This window comes from Sceloporus occidentalis, unplaced genomic scaffold (genome assembly GCF_023333645.1).
Source record: "Sceloporus occidentalis isolate IW3139 unplaced genomic scaffold, rSceOcc1.0.p SCAF_60, whole genome shotgun sequence".
Lineage (NCBI taxonomy): Eukaryota > Metazoa > Chordata > Lepidosauria > Squamata > Phrynosomatidae > Sceloporus > Sceloporus occidentalis.
Window position 1 is genome coordinate 175521 of NW_028317040.1, and position 22389 is coordinate 197909.

At 41.6% G+C, this 22389-nt stretch overlaps 1 protein-coding gene across 1 annotated transcript in view; it reads right to left on the bottom strand.

The window, feature by feature from the left end:
* LOC149287447 (NALCN channel auxiliary factor 2-like) overlaps positions 1-20074 on the bottom strand; it is a 61546-nt gene extending 41472 nt beyond the window's left edge. Inside the window, exon 1 of the mRNA XM_089492814.1 lies at positions 19289-20074. Coding sequence (XP_089348940.1) covers positions 19289-20074 — 786 coding nt within the window. The remainder of the gene's footprint in view (positions 1-19288) is intronic.
* Positions 20075-22389: the final 2315 nt, after the last annotated feature.

A 22389-nucleotide genomic window follows, 5' to 3' on the forward strand; every position in this document is an offset into this window, starting at 1 on the left:
CATCTCTACAGTGGATCAATTTTAATCAATGGACCATATCCCACCACAGCTCTGCCTTTTGTCTGCTCATGTTTGCTCTTGTAAACAATCAATCTACTACAGTATCAATGTGTTTTTATTTGGCACGTTAAGTCCATTGTTTTTATGTCAGCAGAGATTGTTTTAATTAAGTTATTGCATCAGTGTAATGATTTTCAGAGAGTAAAAGAAAGGTTGCTAGAAGCAGTCATCTTGGTTTCATACCCAAAAATTTTGTGTGATTCAGATTTTTATCGGGAAGATCATCTTAGAAAATGCAGGCCTATTATAGCAGCTACATCACGGACATTTTTCCAATAAAAGCGTAGGCAGAACTATGTAAAACACAGAAAAGGGGCTCCCATCAGCTGTGCCATAGCTACTGATGGCTGATTATCACATCAGGCAAGTCCATCAGGGCAGAAAAGCAAGTAAGGGCCCATAAAGTAAGGTAAAGGAACAATATGTTTTAAGGAAAAAAAAAAGACAAAAGTCTTTCCGAGACAGGGGAATAATCTGCTTACAACACAGCCGACAAAGCCCTTTACATGGTGTGAATGATCTCTGTTTCCTAAATTTTTTGAATCCAAATGAAGGTGTGAAATACTCAATTATTAGCCATAGACCCAGTGATAAGGAGAGATTAGTCAAGACTTGTTGGTATTACATGCCGGACAAGTCACTACTAGCTTGAGACAGACACAGGCATTATATCCTCGTAAATCCAAGATACATCACAATACATCACAACATAATCCAAATGTAAAAAAACATTCTGGGTTCCAAAAATACAATGTTTCATTAAGGATATACTACTGATGTCGCAGTAAGTTAAGTGGGAAAGCGGAGGTGAAAGGTGTCCTTTTGGTGGCTTCTCATTGTGTGACTACCCACCATATGGCATCCAGTGTTCTCCTGGGATGTCTAAAAGTGAATTAATAAAGAGAGTGTGGCTGGTTCTGGAGCCCTTTTACTCTGCTACCCCCTCCCCCTGCAGGGAGATCTGCAGCCGGAAAAAGGTTCCCTTGTCGTCTCCATGGGAACAGGCAGAAACTGAGACGCTAAGAGACATTTTGATGGGGACTGAATGAGGCTATCAAGTGCTCTCCTTAACCCTTTAGTGAGCCTAGATGACCGTGGGCATTAAATTGGCATTTATCCATACAAAAGTGATTATGCCTTATGAATTATTTAACCTCATAAATCGCTTTACCATTAGAGGCAATGCTCACTACACAGACCAGCAAGAAAAAGAGGGATGCTAAGGAGGATGGAAAACTGGTTGTATATCTGAACTGTAGCTTGAACCTTGCAACAACAAAACAAATTGCACAGATTCAACGCAGAGATTTAGGTGAGAAAAGAGTTAATGCCGTCATGGTTAATGTGTTAGTATTAAGTACGTAAGATTGTCAGTTCAATTCCAGCCTGAGCCGCCTACACTCCCTCTGGCAGAATCCTTTATCTTTCTATACATCCAATTCCCATCAGTGAGTGATAAAAAGCAGGTGATACCAGGCTACTTGTATAGAAAGGCAGTACAGTACTACTATGCTACTGTATTGAACAACGATTTATGTCCTAATCAATACAAATCTTACTTTACAATTTAATTCCTGAAGAGCCGTCCTCTCAGGATGTTTCAGTGCCGTCATTCATATGAATGATATTCGACAAGCCGAAGTTCTGCTCCACTTCAGCCTCATGCATTACAATCAAAGGGAAAAAAAGAGCACTATGTCTCACATATCTTATACCTCACTGATTACTGTCAGGACCAACAGAGCCACATTAGCAAAAAAGCTTAGAGGAAATTATCCGCGTCTGATGCTGGAGAGTATCTAACAAGTCTAGCAGACATAGACCATACATTTCCCATCTAGCCAAAGTTTCCACATGGACGAGGCTTACGGATATGACCGTATTCCATGAAAGGAGTTATGATTCAACCATGAGCCACCTGCGCGTTTGTTGAAAGATGTGGCCCAAAGAAAGAATTTAATCGCCTGGTTATACATCTCACATGTAGCTGGGCAGCTGCCCTGGTCAATGTATGCATCTCCTGGAAAAATGGGCGACATGGTCACACTAGTGAAGAGATATTCTGACTTCTCACCTCGATTTGACTCAAGCCTGCTGGTCCTTAGGTGATCACAGTCGGATTAATCAGTGCCTAAGCATGACAGAGCAAAGAGTCCACAGGGGCCCATAGACTTCAAAGGTTTGAAGGAAATTTATGTCTTAACTCAGGTGGAGCAATCAAAATGTCAAGCAAGTGAATGACTCACTAGGGCTCACACAGGCCTTTCCTTAAAGCTATCATTAAAATTTTGCATAATCATATTTATGTTTAAAACATAACTGTAATTAGTATAATTTTCTGTTTCATTTACAGGGGAGGAAAGTTTGCATAACATTCTATTTCCGTCTGTTGTTTCATTGGAATCAAGTTATACACAATGATTATGTACCAACCCACTTCTATCAATACCTATTTACTGTGACTTTACTGTGCATGCAAATAATATAAAATTTTGATAAAGCTAATTAGGTGCTAATTTGGTTTTATTCATGTACCCATAAGTTCAAGGTGAATGGAGTATGCATTTTGAATGGCCAATCCCAACAGGTTTGTCCAATGGGAAAGGTCAAGCTGGCCCTACACAAATAATACTTAAAAGGGGAGTCATATTAAGGTTCAGAGAATCACCAAGTGTTTGATTCACTGATGCTTTTCCCTCAGCTAAATGATTGGCACTCTACAAAGAAGCGCCATTTGTTTGCCTTTCCAGTGGATGCTTTCTTCTTTTGTGGTAAGCAATGTGAGACAACAAGCAGTATGACTGTAACCCATCAACATGCATTTAGATACCAGTGTTCTCCTGCACTTGCAGGGGTATGATACAGTACATGCTTGCATAACTTGTCTACAGACACTCTCAGTACCACACCTGTGTATGCTATGGCAAAAGGGTAGCCAGTCATGGCACAAATTTGACATGTGTATTTGCCGTAGATTTAGGTGTCTCTCTTTCTAAGTACCCTACCCAACTCAAACACCTTATTCCTTTCCTGGTTGAAGAAGGGGTGATTGTCACTCGATGGCCAAACTATACTATACCCACAATGTTGGAAGCATGGCATTGCCCAAAACCTCTTGGTATGCTAAAGTAAGTTATTTTGGACAATGCTATGCTTCCAACTTTGTGGGAACAGTTTGGAAAAGGCCCCTTTTTATTCCAGCATGACTGTGCACAAAACAAGTTCTAGAAAGACATGGTTGGATGAGTTTGATGTGGAAGAACCTGACTGGCCCACACAGAACCCTGACCTCAACCCCATCGAACAAGTTTGGTTAAAATTCTAAAACCTTGTGGGATACTGGTATATCTGCAATGGGGGGACCAACTACATATTATGTCTATTAAAAATACAATGTCACCCTGTTGGTGTAATGTTCAGATGTCCCAATACTTTTGTCCATATAGATGTGTGTTATTCTGCTGGCTGTGAATGTATTCCTGTGGCTAATAATAAGCACCTTCTCCTAGTACACTCAGCTACTTGGTGTGCTGAAGCCTGTACTCTCATCAGCTATCCGGCTATACTTTGTTTTCTTTGTTTCATGGAACATGTATTAGTTTTGACCATAAATTTTGCTTTGAATCTTCAACCTGAGCTTGTTCATCCTTGAAGTGTCTATCATACCTGGTCCCGTGAATAAGGTTGCAGAAGGAGCCATATTTTCAGGATACATATACATTTAATATGTTACTGACCAACATGTATGAAGTGTTGCATTACCTGTGAAACAAGGGCAGGAGCCATCCATCCTAATTAATTGTACTGGCAAGCCTCCTAGAACTGTTTCATAAGCAAGCCAGATTTTAATTTAGTAATTCAATTGGGCAACAGGGGGCTCTTTGTGTTTTAAAAACTTTTTACTATTAGCAAAGTACTCTTACCTTTCTGAATCAGTTAAGAAAATATGTGAATTTAATATTTTCTTCGCAACAGATCTGCAGTTTCTACTAATGAGAGGCCAGAGGCTTCACAAATGTGTAAAATATTTTAATATTATTGAACGAAGACATGTTCTAAGGATAGGAAGAGAATAGGTTAACTCATATATCTGACTGAATATAGCTATAAATATTTCACGTCCTCTCTGCTAGAATGATCATATTGCTTCTGATGTAGGTCACCTTAGGGCATGAGGCCAAGAAGTTAAGTCTCGCTGGCAAAACCCTTAGTTCCTCTCTATATTATAGATTTCTAAAAAAGTTATTTCTAAAAAAAAACACAAACACACCTGGGTAACGACCACTTAAACCATAAAGCATACATTTATGACTTAATCTGCTTTTCGTTTCTATTCCACGCGAATGAGGCAAGTTCCCTTTAAATGGATAACTGGCATATTTGATAAGGAGCTTAACCTGTACCTGTAATTAATAAACCATACATTGACACTTTGTATTAAGCTTCATCTGCATGACATGGCAGCCAATAAATTGGCAAATGTAGCGCCTAGAGGGTTTATAAACTACAGCTGGTCTGGGCTTCATGTGCATCCTATTTTGGCCAACACTTTTGTGAGCGTTGCCAACATACTGTCATTGAATTCAATCTGTAGATAAATATATCTTATCTATCTATATGCAAGTGAGTACATGCTATCTACACATTTGAGGCTGATATGTTGGGTTTTGGTTGTTGGTTGTTTTGCTGGTCTATCTGAACAATGAGAATTTTCCCACATTGTCATGATTTTACTCTCGATTTATTTGAAACACCACCTCACTATATTGCCGGAGCTGCAAAGAAATATTGCAAGAACATAAGACCTATTACAAACCCCTGACAAATAGATTTTACCTTTCAGAGATCATTCACTGTCTCCAAAATCTCCAATATGGTGAGGAGTAAGTTGAACTTTATATACAAAAAATAAACATAAAAAAAAATTCAAATCTACTGGATCTCAATAAAGAATATTGATTCCTCATGTATCCACCTAGATATACAAGACTTGGTCACAGGTACTTTGAATTTGATATAATGGTAATGTTAAGCGCAGTTTAATTAGAGAGATTTATTTAGCTATGTGGAATAATGATGTCATTAATATTCCCACATAGGCTTTCATTTAAATCCAGGACAATTCAGCATAATCGAAAAGGGATGAAAATGAATAAATTTATATCTTTAGTAGTTATTAAGGATGGTGCTCTGTTGGGGTTACTGTTTTTCCTTTATAAATTTTGAGCATATGGCAAACACATTAGCCACTTTGTACTCTTATAATTACATTGGTTACACATGTAATTATTTGTGAACCAGTTGTCTGCACACTAATACAACTGATGTGTCATCCTTGTAAGTAGGAAACCTGGCTCTGTTCAAGAACCTCTCCTAAAGGGACGCACCTGGGCTTTTATGCTGTTTAAAACGGAATCAATAGATAAAATATATCAAAATAAGTATCAATGTAGCAAATGTAAGTATCACTTGACACACTTCTCTATGCACCACACCTGCACCCGAGACTACATTAAACCTAAGCTCAAGTCTCGATAGAATGTTGTGCGTAGTACTGCTTAGCATAAAATCCAATAAAAAATATTAATATCATTTTAAAATGATAGTTGATAATTGCTGAGCAATCTACCGTATTTGCTCGATTATAAAACAAGGTTTTCTTCAGAGCAAATGCTCTGAAAAATACCCCTCGTCTTATAATCGGGGTCGTCTTATAATCAGACCTCAAATAGGTCCGACTATGAGACGACTAAGATCCAGATCCCCCGCAGCTGCAGGGGACCTGGATCCTCCTGTAGAGAACTTACGCTGCAGCCGGAAGGAGGTGTGGCTAGCAGTGAAAAAAAATATTTTGGTTTTATTTCCTTCTATTTTCCAACCTGTCCGCCAGTTATGCACATCTGCCCCAGAAATGCCTTATGCCCCCCATTTAACAGTCCCTCCCCCTCCCTCCTCCAAACTTACCCGTGCTTCTGAGTCCCCGGTGTGTAGCCGGGGCAGCGTGTAGAGCTCTACGCGATTCGCGTAGAGAACTTACGCTGTAGCCGGAAGGAGGTGTGGCTATCAGCGGGGGTTGTCTGCGTCCATCGCGCAGACCTTCCCCGACTGTCAGAGAGAATTCGGGACCGGCACCGGTGCGGGGAACTCTGATCTCTGACAGCCGGGGAAGGTCTGCGCGATGGACGCAGACAACCCCCGCTGATAGCCACACCTCCTTCCGGCTACAGCGTAAGTTCTCTACGCGAATCACGTAGAGCTCTACACGCTGCCCCGGCTACACACCGGGGACTCAGAAGCACGGGTAAGTTTGGAGGAGGGAGGGGGAGGGACTGTTAAATGGGGGGCATAAGGCATTTCTGGGGCAGATGTGCATAACTGGCGGGCAGGTTGGAAAATAGAAGGAAATAAAACCAAAATATTTTTCTCAACCATAGCTTTTATTAAAAAAAATAGTTTACATGAATTAACATTTACTGGTAAAACTTTTTTCCTATAGGGTCGTCTTATATTCAGGCTTTTTCTTTTTTTCCTAAATTAATATTCAGATTTGGGGGGGTCGTCTTATAATCAGGGTCGTCTTATAATCAAGCAAATACGGTAATATATTGGTGTAGTTTGTATGTCTATAGGTAGTTGGATTGAAAGGACCCTGGTGCCAGTGATGATGGGATATACATAGACTCTGTTTCACATTACAAGAATAAGCCCAGAGAAGGATGACATCCCGGCAATGGCTCCATGACTTGAGAAGGATAGGGCACACAATATTGTCTCTAAAGGGTTAATTTGGGTGGGAGTCAACTCTTGGTCAGTAGGTGGACATTGGTGGGAATTCAATGCATTTATAAGGGGTGAGATTAGGTCAGTCTCCCTCTTTACCAAAAATTGTGTATTAGGTTGTGATGACATTTGTCCTGCCTGCCTGTCCTGTTTCATGGATGGCTGGTTGGTTTATTATTTATACGGTTTGGCATGGCTTTGCTCGTGGAGTACATTTGGGCGCAGGTGCCCCGATGATAAAGCAAGGCAGGTTTGGTAGCCACTGTGCTAGCGGGAACACCAGTGGCTTCAACATATAATTTGTTGCAGCAGTACACCTGTACCAGGGTTAGTTTATTTATCTGATTAAGTTATGGTGTATGATGGTATTTTTAAGTATGTAAACCCCTCCATTAGATTGGGGTTTTCAGGTGCAATTTCACATATTCATGTTATGTATCTATAATATGTGTTGATGGTATCATGTATTATGTTATAAACAATGTTACAATTGGAGTGCCATATCATATTATTCCAATAGCGGAAGTAAAACTTATTTCATCAATAAAAGCGTGTCTGTGGTATTAGGATATGGCCCAATAGACTGTCCCAAAGGCATGTCTCCATGTCAACTCACTGCATTTTTCCGTTTCATCCAAATGTCTTTCCAATGCACAATGCCAGTTCTTCCTCCCCCAGCTCATTACTGCACAGCTGCATGAAAAGCCTACCACTCAAAAACCCCAGCTCACACTTAAGGTCAGTCTACCAGGACAACCATTCAATATGTCCACAAATATGTGCCAGCCAGCATATTATGTGAATACATTTGAAATGTATGGGTGTAAGAACTGAATGCTCAATAAAATATGTGAAAATATTGGTACTCATCTACACCAATAATCCTCATCCCCCTCAGGTGCCTGTGGTTGGCAGCCTGGATTTAGAAATGGACTATCCTCCCTGGGTAGTTTTTATACATTCAAAAGGAATACAAATGCTATGTGTTTATTTAGTTGTAAAATTGTTATACACTATATGACCAAATGTATATGGACACCCCTAGCAGTTATTGAGTTTAGGTTTCACTGCTAACATGTGTATATAGACAAACATTGGCATTAGAACGGGTCCTATTGAAGAGCTCAGTGACCGTCATAGGATACTACCTTTGCCACAAGGCAGTTCATTTAATTTCTGCCCTGCTAGATCTGCCCCAGTCTACTGTAAGTGCTATTGTGAAGTGGAAGCATCTAGGAGTAACAACAGCTCAGCCATGAAGCCAGTTGTTGAGTACTAAAGCGTGTAGCGTGTAATAATCTCATGTTCTCGGTCGCATCACTCACTAAGGAGTCCTATACTGCCTCTGGAAGCAACATCAGCACAAGCACTGCGGGTTGGGAGCTTTGTAAAATGGGTTTCCATGGCCAAGCAGCTGTACATAAGCCAAAGGCCAAGAGTGGACTGGAGTGGGGTAAAGCTCACCGCCACTGGACTCTGGAGCAGTGAAAAATATGGTTTCTCTGGAGTGATGAATCATGCTGGAAAACTGAGTTTCATGGAGCATTGTGTTCATTGTAACTGTGGGATGTCTATTCATAAAGTAAGATTAGTGTGATCATGTCATTCTGGCATGGGGGGGGTGTGAGGCAGTCCCCTGCACCTAGAACAGTCAAGTAGCAGTGTTAGGATCAACAGTGAGGATATCAAGATGCAGGAAATAACAGCAATATGAATAAGTTACTTTATTGGCAAAAGCAAGCAGATGGAAGTTCAGGAGAGTAGTCAGCAATGGAGAGGTTAATGAGGAGAAACAAAGACCAAAAATACTTTCAGCAGTGATGAGGTTAAAGAGCAAGTCTAAAGACCACTATTACTTGCCACTGAATTAGCCTTGATAAGGAAGGAAAGTAGCGAGCAGGAGCAGGAGCAGGAGCAGACTGCTGCAATTTCAACAAAATAACTGCGTACTGAGTAAAGTTCTCCTTGTCCCTTTTATTTCGTGCTTGATTAATAATCCGTCCCTTGTGTGATGTCATCTTCTCTGCTGCAAACCCTATAAAAGGGTGCAGTAAGCGCATGCACGTCCTATAGTGCTGGTGATGATCCCAATCTGTTTGTTTTTGGGCCTAATGTTCCAGGGAACCACGGAGGTGCCTGCTGCAGACTGGGTAAGTGGGTATTCGGGGGGATGAGCTCCGTGGATACCCCTGGCAAGTGTAGACATTGCATCCTAGGGCACTCAGTTTCAAACACACACAGCCCTCCAAAAATTACATGCGCTAGTGCTGGATGTCTGAGGCACTAATCTTGCTTCAATAATAAAGTCACTACAATCATATCAAGATCCATTTCTGAAACAATAATACTGTTAAAGTCTTTCTAGGAGATGGAATGAGACACAATATATCTTGATATTTCAACTTAAATATATAAACAGAGAAAGTTTAATGTGGTCCTTTCTGCCCTGTTTGAATAAGACAAATAATATTTATGAGGGCTACATGTTAAGTGCATTTGATGCAAATATTAATATGTTGAATGTTTTTCCGCATGTTTCTGGAAGCCAGTGAGGGCACCTGCATAGTTGAGCAGCTGGAAAGCAGTGGATGAATATGGCACTGGTGTTGAGGATTGATTGCAGTGGGAATAGTGGCTGAGAGGGAGCCAATTAGAAGAAGGCCACAGGAATCAATTTAGGATATAATTAAGAACACATCCAAAGCTTTAGCTGTGAGATCCTGGAAATGTTACACAGCTTAAAATGCCAAGATTTATTGAGGGACTCAAAAATTATTCTTAAGAAGATGGCCACTGGATATGATGTGCCAGAAAGGATCAACCCAACCAGCCCATGCTCTACACTGCCTGTAGAAGCGGGACAGTGGGACTGCAGGACAATGCCTGGAAACCTGGGCTGTTGGGAGGTATGCTTAAACATACTTTTTTTTTAAATCCTTTTATGATAACGCATATTATCACATGATATTCCGGTCTAGCCTGCAAATAATTTTCCCTTCACCCAAGCATTGTTTTGTTTACTATTTTGTACTAAAGTGAGGTAGACAGTGGTCACCAGCAGTTTATATCATTAAAACCATCGCACTTTTACAACAGAGAAATATGCAAATCTGTAATGGCTCCACGCAAAGTGGTACCAAGGGAAGGAAAATACTGTGCTTTTCCATTAAACTACTTTTAGAATCGGGGTTTTGCTTACTTTTTCTGCTTGGCTTCTTTGTTTTCTCACGCAAGTCCCCAAATCACATACAATAAAGCTTGCTGCCAGTTTAGCATCTGAAAGGGATGTTTTTACATCAGACTCGTACTGGAAATCTCCTTCACCCTTACAGAGTTATGTAAAAATACATGATTGCGAGAGATAGTATATTCATGCACATCACAAACTCATTAGCATATATTTAGAGTAGATGCTATTGGACATGATTAGTCAACTGTTAAGGCATCTGCTTGTTCGCCTGGTTAATCACTCGTTATTATCAATTAGAAAATTCAAGTTTTCCATGTAAAATGATGCTTTTGTGGGGACAGGTGAATTAGTACCTGATATTTCTTACACCGACAAAATTACCTTTGTGGACTATTTGCCAAAATGTTCTAAGGACTGTGGATACAGACCACAACGCAGTAAAACAACTATAATGTAAAAAAGCTGGATATCTCGTTTAAAAGTAAGAGGCAGAATTGACTTTAGGAAGGATGGAATCAGGGACAAATGTTGGCGCAACAAGCATAACAATTAATGTCTTCACCTGATGTTATCACCATTTTACTACTCCCACCCCTACAAAGGCTGTCTATTAATTTCAACAAACAAAACAGAAACTATAATTTAACATAAACAAAGAAATACGCATTTAATGCCGCAAGCAAGGTCTATATTCCATAGTGTTCCAAATATAGGTCAAACCCCTAGAGTTAGATATGAATTTCAAGAAAATGTAAAAAGTATTTTCTCACTCTCTCGCTAAATGTATCCCTACCTTATCCGCTGTCTTCCGCTTGTCCCCGTGTGTTCCGTCTTCACTCCCGGCGCACTTCCGCATAAGAGCTCTTTTGTGGAAATACCGTGGAAGAGGACTGAGTCATGGGGACAGCCTCTCCCCCGTTCCTCCAATTGGAGGAATGGCTGTGCCTAGAAGCTCCACCCTTTTGCAAAAGTGCGCAGGGAGTGAAAACCAAACACACGCGGACAAGCAGAAGATACTGAAAATGTCTAAAACCTGATTATTTCAAAGATTTAAATTAGAGGGAAAGTGTGGCCTATAATCGGGACAATACGGTAATCTGTCTGATTAGTATACCTGTAAACTCTCTGGGTTTGACCAGGAGTCTCCAGGTAAAGCTCTGCTTCATCGGGTCCTTTCATTCTTTCTTCAAATAGGGGAGTTCCATTTGGCAATGCCCATTTCTCCCTACTCTTTGCCCACTTCCCACTCAAAGAGTGTAGCTAGCCCCATAACTTCATGAAACCACCAGCCAAGGAGTGAGCTCCCTATAGCCTACATGGGACATTCCAAAGTTCAACCACAGCTATTCACGTTTATATATATATATATATGTATAATTTTACACACTATAAGAATTTTGTGCCAGCATTTAAAACCATGTGTGATGTGTGGCCATCTACACTCAGCACAGTTTTTTATTTAAAAAGAGATTTTTACCTAAAACAACATTAGTGGCTTGTGATTTGGCCTACATGAAACCTTCAATGTGATATATATATAAACTGTGGGGCATCTACCTTGGATAGTGGCGAAAATTGGGACTATCCTCCGAAAGTGGGCCTGTTGGGAGGTATGAGGTCTGAATAATGTTTCTGTTTGTTTTTGGATGGAAATCCTTGTGGTGTACACTTTTCATAATTCTGCGAAAACACAGGCCAATCTAAACATGTTTGACTGCAATATAAAACCTGCGCATCAAGCAGGAAGGTACTTAAAGCACATGAGCAGTGAACTGACTGAGTAAAACATGCTGCAGGCGGTCTGAGGGTCAGTGACTAAGACTTCTACACAGAACATGTATATAGATGAGACACGATTCACATTCTTCGCTTACTGTCGCAATATTAGAATTTCAGAAACTTTTGGAGGTACAGATCAACAACAATGCAGTCCTTTAAATTATGTCACCATTATGGCTTAGCTGTATGTTCATTATAGAAGGTCAGTTTAAGAGTGGCAGACATATTTGTATCTGATATCATATTCATACGAGTCAAATAATTAATTCACTCAAAAATGAAATATATTTCACACATATATAAATGAATGACATGTTTACATCAGAGTGTATACATCACATATGTATAGTTGGCAAACGTTCCCATTAAAGATTTCCATCAGGCAGGGAATAAACTCAATGTGTTCATTCATAAATACGGCCCCTAATGCTGACACTTTGATGGATCAATACAATGTGTTCATCCATTCAGATCACTTGTATGATGGATAAAACATATATTTAAGTCCCCACGTATACAGAATGGCCAGAAAATAACGTACTAGAAAAGTACCGTAATAGATCAGTGTCAGCAGGTTCAGGGCTGAAAATTAAGCAATAGTGCAGCTGTAATAAAGCGAATGCTACTCTAGGGCGTTCCAAAGCTTTATTTTCCCCCATACAATATGTTGGTTACATGGTTAAAAGGGGTATAGATATCGAGGCGTATTTTAATATGCCGTCTCCAGAATTCCACATCGTTTCCTGCTGAAGATAAATGACGACGATGTAAACCCCTAAAAATAGTCCTAAGTAGTCCTAATATACATTGGCACGGTTGCCTCCTAAAAGACACTACTCCGGGAAGTCTTCTTATACAGAAATATAAAGATGGGAAGCAAAAAAAATGCCTAAACAGAAAAGATGCCATGTAAAATCTCCAAATCCCTACAAATCACTTGTAGTTCCTCTTACATTAACCTTTTCAGTGCTAACCACGTGTGTTATACACAGTTGGGGGAAAATGGGCCCAGCGCAGCATAGTAGTGGAGACATCTGATTTTGCTCGTCTCAACTGTACATGCAAGACTTCTGTTTAAAAGCAGCTAAACGTGATGGATCATCTGCTTACCTATATAGAATAAAACTGATGTATTTATGACTCCAAAATATCCCATCTAAAATTATCTATTAACCTCTGCTCCAGGGGTCAGCACTTCTAACCCATAAATGGTGGGAGGAACAAGTTCTGCTACATTCCTATCGATTATTGTTATCAGAGGGGATGATGCGGTATTACAAGCAACGACAAAATATACCCTGGCTTTGTGAATGAAATGAATGACAGACTAGGTGGTAATGATACAAACACAACTCCACACAGAATCTAGAATGCATGTCACGCTGGAGAACAACGTACAACGGAATAATGGCTGAAAACAGTATTCTCCCTTCCCAACCTGGAAAATGATAACCTTTAGCACACATCTCGTTTCCCCCAGGTTACTTTTAAAATACATGTTTCTTACACAAATAACTACAGGTAGCTTTAATAAATGAATTATTTTAAAAGCCATGAAGACATCATCATTACATCATACTTTGCAACTGGCTTTTGCAACGTAATTGGGGGAAAAACCAAAGCAGCTGGTACAGCAAATTGCCTCTGAAGTGAAGAATCTAAAGTGAAACATCATTTGAGTCATAAACTGACTCTGACCAAGATTACATTATTGAGTTAACTTACAAATTTGCCTTGAAGGTTAATTTCTGCAACCTATAAAGACTTTATCCGTGTTTTATTAAACTAGCAAGCTCCGATTCTAGCCTACAGCGGGTTTTGCGATCAACCCAGTGGTCAGACGTTGACGGCTCGTACGACCTAGCCCACAATCTGAATGTTGGAAGCACTGCTGGTTGTGTTTGTGTAAACCCCAGCTGTGAACCTGAGCTCTGAATCAAAATTTCAGCGTCATGTACGGGAGCAGAGGGACTGCCACTGAGAGGATTTATCTACTGCTTGTTACATCGTCATACAGCCAGTCGCGCTTCCATTGGGTTATATTCCAGGAAACTACGAGGAAGTCTGAATTCATAATAAATAGATAACATGGTGAGATTATGTTCCTGACCAAAGACATGCTACCTGATTTTGATTACAGAATTTAGATTTAATCACCCGTTATACTAGTATCAAGGGCATGCAATACACAGGTGGGCACTAGAAACAATTCTGTGTACCACATTGCCTCGCATGAAATAGTTTATTATCACAAAATGTCTTGACTTAAAATCCACAATAAATATAAAATCAATTCACATGGAAATGTGAAATAATAATGGATAAATCTTGCAACTTGTTCACATTTAATGGCGTAAACTCTTTATTAGACCAATTGTAACCTTTCAGAGAAGGAATATGCAGTGGACTGGCTAGAAACGTTTGCCAGAAACACTGTTGGGACACAGGCTATGGCCCGCTATTACCAAATACTGCCTTTAGTAGTCCGCCCGTTATTCCTGCTGTAAAGACTCAAACCTTGGCTGGCCGTGTATAACGGGTAGTCACTGAGATTTTTTTAATGTCTCCTAACACATTGAACTATGCATTATGCAGGGCCAGCTCAGTCATTCTTGCTGGAGAACTTGCTAGTGTTGGCTCTTCATAATAGTGCAGTGAGAGAGTTGGAACCAAGACTAATAAATAATTTATTATTTTCTGAGATTTTATCCAGCAAACCTTTCACCATTTTGGTAGCCCTTCTTTGTACTCTCTCCAGACTGTCTATATCATTCTGAAGATGGTCTCCAGACCTCTGCACAATACTACCAGAAATTTAGAACCGTTTTGGTAAAAATGGAAATGCAGTAAAATAATGCAAGCTGTAATGTTTTTCCTTATTTATTTACAATTTTAAGCCTAAACTATACGGAGCATGTTAATAATAATGGAGAATGGCGATGTTTAAATGGAAAGGAACGGTGGCTGCATTCTTTTAAATGGTCTGAATGTCCAACGTGATAAAGCCAAGCTGATGTTACCACCACCTACCATGACGTAACTGGAAATCGGGAATAAATTGTGGGCACATCAGGAGTGTGATTGTTGTAGGTCAAGGAAACGTACGGTGACAAAAGGTCTACAAAGGCCAACCTTTCCAAGAACTCTTACTAGATAATTCATAAAAGCGCCTAGAAAACAACAGTGTAAATGATTCTTAACAATACAAGCACCACAAAGTTCAGTCTTATCTGTGCTAAACGTAAATCGTACATCCCTGGAAAAAAACGAATCCACAACACACCAATAATAATGAAAGCGATCCAATGCTCTTCTCTTATTTTGTAATAATTTTATGTTTCATATGCTTTCATTTGCTCTGTATTTGTTAGTATATCCCTTTTGATTATCGCAATGTTATTGTTATCTTTGTGTGTCTGGCCCATTTTTTCCTGTTTAGTTTTCTTTCTCTGTGTCTCCCTTCTTCTCTTCCTCCCCCTCTTCCCCTCTGGTACAGATAGCAGGCTCTGCTGATTGCAATGCAGGAGTTGGCGTCTGCATTTTCTGGCAGGCGGTTTTAGTTGCCATGGTTTCTGTTGCTTTCTGTTGTAGTAGGCAGCAGCCCGAGTGGCCCATTACAGAGAGAGGCTGGTAAGAGGGGCCACAGGTCAACCAATCTCAGCGTTTTTCACATACCATGTCTGCCTGGCACAAGAACCACGAATTGTACAAATGTCAATTGAGGAAATTAAAGTTTCATTAGCTGAGCTGGGGGGGGGGTATAAGAACTCATTAAAGAGTCGCAGGGTGCGTCCATGCACTGGCTGCTCAGCGGGACACACCACCACTATCCTTCTTCGTCAATTCTCTATGTGTTTTCGAGGTGTTTGTAGAAAATGTTTAGATTTTGTGCTCAAGTTTATAAACTTGATCACATTTTGTGTCACCCCCCCCTTGCTGCCGTAAAGCACTGCTTTGCAACTTCTAGTGCTACGTCACAAGCAAAACAAACCCTTATTTAAAATCTTGAAACAAATACTTCCTTACATGTCTTGACCTGGTAAACCTTGTGATACATAATTATTATTTTTGCTGCAAACTCATACAAAAGTAGAAACATTATGAGTGTCCTTTTAGAACCGCAGGATCATCTTGTAGAAGATGTGCATGGGTTCGTTTTTGCTCGCTGCGGACCTCAAATAACAGAGTGCCTATGGGCTAGAACCATACTAGGCACCAAACTATGACACCTGGATGAAGTACTGCAGTCGAGCTCAAGGGGCAGTATTTAGTCGAGGTGCAGTGCGGGGCAGTCTATATAGCCAGTTTCCCTACATCATTTGCAGGACACACACAAACATCCGGGCTTACTATGGTACCGTGCCCTATTGGCTGACTTGGGATGATAGGAGTATGATTGCTAACAGCAATCTGCTAACAGCAATCACAGTCCCATCATGCCTAGGTTCCAGCATTTACTGTTTGCCTGGGTATAAAAAGAGTGTGTTTGCTGTTAGCAATCACACTCCTATCATGCCAAGTCAGCCAGTACATGCTGAAACCTGGCTAGCTGCCCCCCTTGTGTATTGATGCTGCCATCCGTATGGGGTCTGCACTTACAGCCACCCTGTAACAGCATGTAATGGCTGACTTGGGATGATAGGAGTGTGATTGCTAACAGCTAATAGCAATCTGCTAACAGCAATCACAGTCCCATCATGCCTAGGTTCCAGCATTCACTGATTGCCTGGGTATAAAAAGAGTGTGTTTGCTGTTAGCAATCACACTCCTATCATGCCAAGTCATATTGTTGACTTTTTTTTGTCCAATTGTGGTGTGTTACCTTTAATAAAAGTGTGGTTACACACTAAAATTGGACAAAAAATACAATGCCCAGCCAACCAGTACATGCTGGAATCTGGATATGCCTGAGATTGCTGTTAACAATCATAATATATCATTTTTTTGTACAATTTTGGTGTGTAACTTACTTTTATTAAAAGTGGGGGGGTCATTTTCAGTTTCGGCTAAGTGAACCCTGAATTTTTGGTTTTGGTCCAGAATTTTCATTTTAGTGCATCCCTAAAATAAATAGAACTATTTTATTTTTACTTATACAGAATCCTGAATTTGTAGGCCCAGAAATCCCAGAAATCAGTGAGAGGAAAAGTAAAGGTTTTGTGTCATTTACTGTATTTTAATCTGCATATCTTATTAAAGGCCATATTTTCTCAGTGAAAAATGAGTGCGGCCCTCGCACGTATACAATTCTGATGAAGTGGCCCACTGCAGAAAAAACTTGGACACCCCTGCACTAGAGTAACACGTTACCAACACTTGGAGACATCTCAGCGATTATATATATATCTTTTTCTGTATATATAAATATTTAATAATTCTGATACCAAAAACACCCATCAGGACCAGTAACTCCACTTGTACTTATCATTATTAAATTAGATTAACCATAAACACTACCAATGAGGAGAATCTTGTTAAAAAGTTCTGGTTTCAACCCAGAAGTGAGTTTGTGTTAATATTCTAGTAATATGATGTCAGGAAAGCAGAAACCTCATTTTAACCGCTGCAAGTGAATTCAGTGAAATAAATAGCAGCCCTGTTTCTAGATAGAGATGCAACTCTCAAAGTTGCAAGACAAAAGATGGCTCCTTCAACTTGGCAGGTGTATAGAAATAATATGATGCAGGGCAGCGATCATTTAAGAGCACAGACTTTCTGTAGGTTTCACTGCATTTACCCTATCTTTCAGTGACAGTATCTCTGTAACCAAAATAAGGGTAATTAAGGATATCAAATACCAATTTAGCCGCAGTACAGCATATCGAAGAGAGTAATCCATACTTTTAAGCACAGATTTATACACTTTCCATGTAAGTTAATATAAAAAAAGTGTATACTCACCTTTTATATAATTACTTAAACAATTCTGCGCAGTGAATATAAAGCGATCTGTATCATTAATCGTAAAGGGCTACTAAACAGCCACAAATACGCCTGCCTGGGGCAAATCTGGGTCAGTATATTATACACACCTGCCCTTAAGGCCAGTGGCCTGCCTGTAGATATATAGTAATAAGTCACCGGTCCATCACGTTTAACCCTGCCGATGATCAAGAAGACAGCCCCGCATTTGCACTGATTTGCCGTTGTGTCGCAATAAGGGGAAAAATTCCGCCTTGTCCCCAAAATTGCTCTGATCTCTCACTGGATCACCCGGCTTGAATTAATCAAGGCATTGCTACTCTTTATATCTCTGTATATTCTTCTTTGTTTAAAAAAAAGGAATCAAGTCGATATTTAACACTTCAATTGAATTTGATAGCACAACATCTGTAGGTAGTGAATTCCACATCTTTCTTACTCTTACTGTAAGGAACCCTTTTGTTCTTTGGACATCCCCATTAATGAACAGCCATCATAGAGTTTGCATCCCCACTTCAGGGAGAACGGGCAGAGCTGGTTGGCTTGCCAGCATTTTATAAAGCAAAATAACAGGTAAAATTGTGCGTTATGGGACCAGACCCGGATGGCTGACTATGCCCATGCGACTGCGCATAACCAGCCGCTGGCTGCACCTGGTGCCAGGGCCACCAGTCTGGCCCTGTATGGGACTTAAGGGATAAGGTTTCCGGATGAGCCAATTAAAACAGGACACGTGTGAATCCAACACCCTGCAAGCCAGTCTTTCAGGCAACACAGCAGCATGTACAAATCACACAGCACCAGGTTTAAGTTGGTTCATTGTGTAGATTTCGCGGCAGAATGTACACTTTGTAGGTACGCAGTGACAATCACGCCTATTTGGTGGAACATTGGAGCAAACTGTGTATTTGTAGATTCTCATTTTACTACAGAGGGGTCCACGTAGCTACTGGTCTGTGCCATCCACCACCCTAGAGACAGTATTGCATATTGCAAACCCTAACTGGCAATTTATCATCATGAAGATCTCATAGGCCCATGAACACATCTGACACTGATCAACACAAGCGTAACATACTGCTCAACCGCGTGCCAGAGGCTCCATAACTGCCCCTCTCCCATGACTAATTGATTTTCTATACACAACGGGCAGAGAGGTGGTTATATGTAGGAAATAAACTTCACGTAATGATACGTCTTCTCGCCAAAGACCTCCGTGTGCGCTCCTCTGTATTAGCTGTGTATCCTGACAATACAAAAAGGTTAAGCACAATACGCACCCGCCGTGTGTTTCTAAATGGGCATTACCCCCTGTAATGCTCTACCCGGTAACCTCATCAAAATGACCTTTTAAATTAACCCTTCAAGTGGCAAAAGTACCTATGCAAGTGCCCATTCTGGCACTCCGACTGTTAACAGACCATGTTTGCCACAGCAGCCAATCACACAATAGATCGATTTAGAACATCAAATAAATTGCCCCAAAATAGTGACCCCAGGAGACAGGTGTTCCCTGCACTTGCCCCCCAGCAGCTGGCACGGGCTGCCCCCCCTTACCTTGCAGTCCCCCACGCAGGATCTCACAGAGTACTCCCCAGCTTGCAGGTATTTCTCCAACACAAAGTCAAACTCCTCGTATTTTTCCTGAGCGTGTTGATCCAGTCTCTGGTAAGCTTGGACACAGCTACTGCACACCTCACCCTCAAGGAGGGCAGAAGAAGCTGCAGCTGCCCCTGCGAAGTCCTCCATCAGTTTCTCCAGGCTGCAGTTCAGGCTGTCGGGGTTAGGCATGCCCAGCAGCAGATCCAGAAGGGTGTAAGTATTACAAAAGGACAGGGTGAGGTTGCGAAAATAAGCCTTCAAAAAGTTCCTCTTGGAGGAAAAAGAGAAAGGGTGGTTGGACCAGGAGGTGGAGGAGGTTTGGGGAGAGGGTGGAAACAGAGACCCTCGATGTCTTTGCAAGTAATGCAGTTTGGTGCAGGCATAATCCAGGTGAGAGGACCTGGCACCAGTGCAATGCGGACTGTGAGCAGCAGATTTGGTCAGATTGCTTAGGAAGTTGTCCCAGCACCCCCTGCCCTCCCATGGGAAGCTCTGGAGGGACAGCATGCTGGAGTTGGCCTGCTCCCCCAGGGCTGGCTGGAGGCTGAACGAGAAGCTGCCTCTTGCTTTGGCCCCAGCGGAGACCAGCCAGAGGTGATTAGACAGCAGGACGGTGAAGAACAGGAGAGAGGCTAGGGACATTCGCCATCTCTGAGCCCTCTCGGAGTCGGCGCACGGCTTGTCGCTGTGTCGAGGTTCCCAGCAGATCTTTAAAACGGCCTCATCTTCCCTTGGATACATCCAAGCCCCCCTGATCATATTTTAGGGGGTGGGAGAATGCGGGGAGCTGCGGCCGGGTGCTGTCAGTCTCTCCCCACCCCCTATATGTTTGTGGTGGGTTTCCTACACCACCAGCACAATGTCACCTGCCTCTCGTGAGGGGGCCTGCGGAGAGGGGCATCATCGGGAGGGGGTTGGGGAGGGGGAAGGGTGGACAAGAAGATGAGAGGCTGATAAAGAAAGGAGAAATGACGGGTGGCTTGAGAAGAAGGATGTCAGGTGGTGGTGCTGGAAGGATGGATGGATACGGGAATGGGTAGATGAAGGGATAAAGGATGGTGGATGAAGGGATGGGAGCTTCCCCTCCCCTGCCCGCCCCTGCCCGGGTCACTCAGGAACTGGCCATCGCAAGCAATACTAGGAGAACTAACCAGGAAAAAAAAGATCCCCCCTCCCTCTGTAAAGATTTACCCCCGGGGCAAAGTACATCAAGGTGAAGTCCATAGGGGGTGCAAGGGACAACCCATGCAGATCCCCCACCCTCCCCCTATGAACCCAAAGCAAATCCAGGTGAGAGCATCCCCGTGTGACTGCTGCCCCTGGTAGAGCGCCTCTCCGACTCAGCCTCTGCTGCCCATGCTGATCGCGGGCTGTTCGCGGTCCCCTGGTCCTCTCTATGGTAGGTGTCTGCACCGTGCTTATTGTTTTCTCTTCCTCTTTTGATGGGCACTGTTCTTCTGCTCCCTAGGCATCCTGCTGCTGGGGCGGAATATTCCCATACCTCCTCTTCCTCCCCGCGCTCCGAGGCTGAGCTCTCCCCTCTGTGCTTTTTTCTTTTATTTTCTATTTAATCTGTCGCCATCTTCAGCAGTGGATAGAACACCTTGAGAAATTGATCAGAGGAGCGCGGGCACGTGTATGCGCGGCCCGATCACGTGACCGCGCACTTCCTCCCCAGCCTTATGCAACTGCTTTTTTTTTTATTATTATAAAAGCCAACCCCCTGATTCTCTGTGATCCTCCACCCCTTTACTCTCGCCCCCCCCGTCTTTTCATTCACTCCACGCCGCTCTTCATTCATCATCTTTTCCATTCAGTTGCTTGCCTTACAGCCCCCTCCCCACCCAGTGCTTATACCAACCATGACTAGTCACCTTCCCTCAGACTGCTCTGAAGAGCTTGGAGGGACTAGGCTATTCTGCAAAAGGCAACAAACCAACAAGTCTCCTCATGAGAAGGAAGTAGCCCTCAGAGGTCAGATATTTAAATGCCAAGAAGTGCAAAAATACGGAGGAATGCACACTTTGTAGGTATTTTCCTGCTTTACTAAAGCAGTGTAGGACACTGAAAACGTTTATTTCTGAGAAATTCTTGTGCTCGTCTTTCTCATTTTTCTCAATTGTGGTAGAGTTCTTTTTTTTCTTTTTCGCCAGTGATAATACCCATCTTGGATCGGAGAATTGTAAGCATTGGCAAGGACCCCGCGCTCCATATAACACGCAGGTGTTGTTATATGTTTGGGTTTAGTTATTGCCATTTAACATTTAATTTAGATTTCTTTTTACAGATGAGCCTGCACTCAAGTAAGCAGTCAAACCATATTTAGTACAAATCATCATGTTTATTTTACATTCACATTCTCACTGATATTTAGTAACGCCAGAATGAAAATATTTGATCATTAGATGCTCATGATCAGGTAATTCATGTTACGGTGTCTCTCACTGAATTTATATTGTGTAACCAGTGTACACTCGGCAGCCAAGAAGCCTGTATTATCTTCATAACTGTTTAGAAGCTTAGCCTATGGGTATCCAAGATGCCTTCCAATAATTCATCTAACTCAAAGGTAACCAACAATCAGCTGTCAGGACATCGCGAATAATCGCACTTTTACATTTCCACTAGCGGTGAGTGCTGTTAATTATGGATTCTGGACGTATTTTGGCTCCATGTAGTGTCAATTCACATAGTATAAAATATATTTAAAAAAATAATGTAATAATTGAACAGCTGACAGGCGCTAGTGTATGTGTATAGGAGAATGTGATATTGAACACGATACACAAGGTTGTAGGTCAATCACCTCTTCTTTAAATTTGCAGTATTATAACACAAACGAAATATGCTTTTATTCTTCAATTAAACAAAGGAGGGAATGTCACTTTAAGGGTCCTCAGAATTCCTGTAGCCAGTTGTAAATGTGGCATTCTCCTAAGCAAGTAAAGTCCAAGTAAAACAAATAATGCTTCCCAGCCTTCTGGCTTCTGAATTGTAGCATCCTCTAAGGTCCTCAGGTCTAGAGGCTTAGATCACACAACCCACCATACATTGTA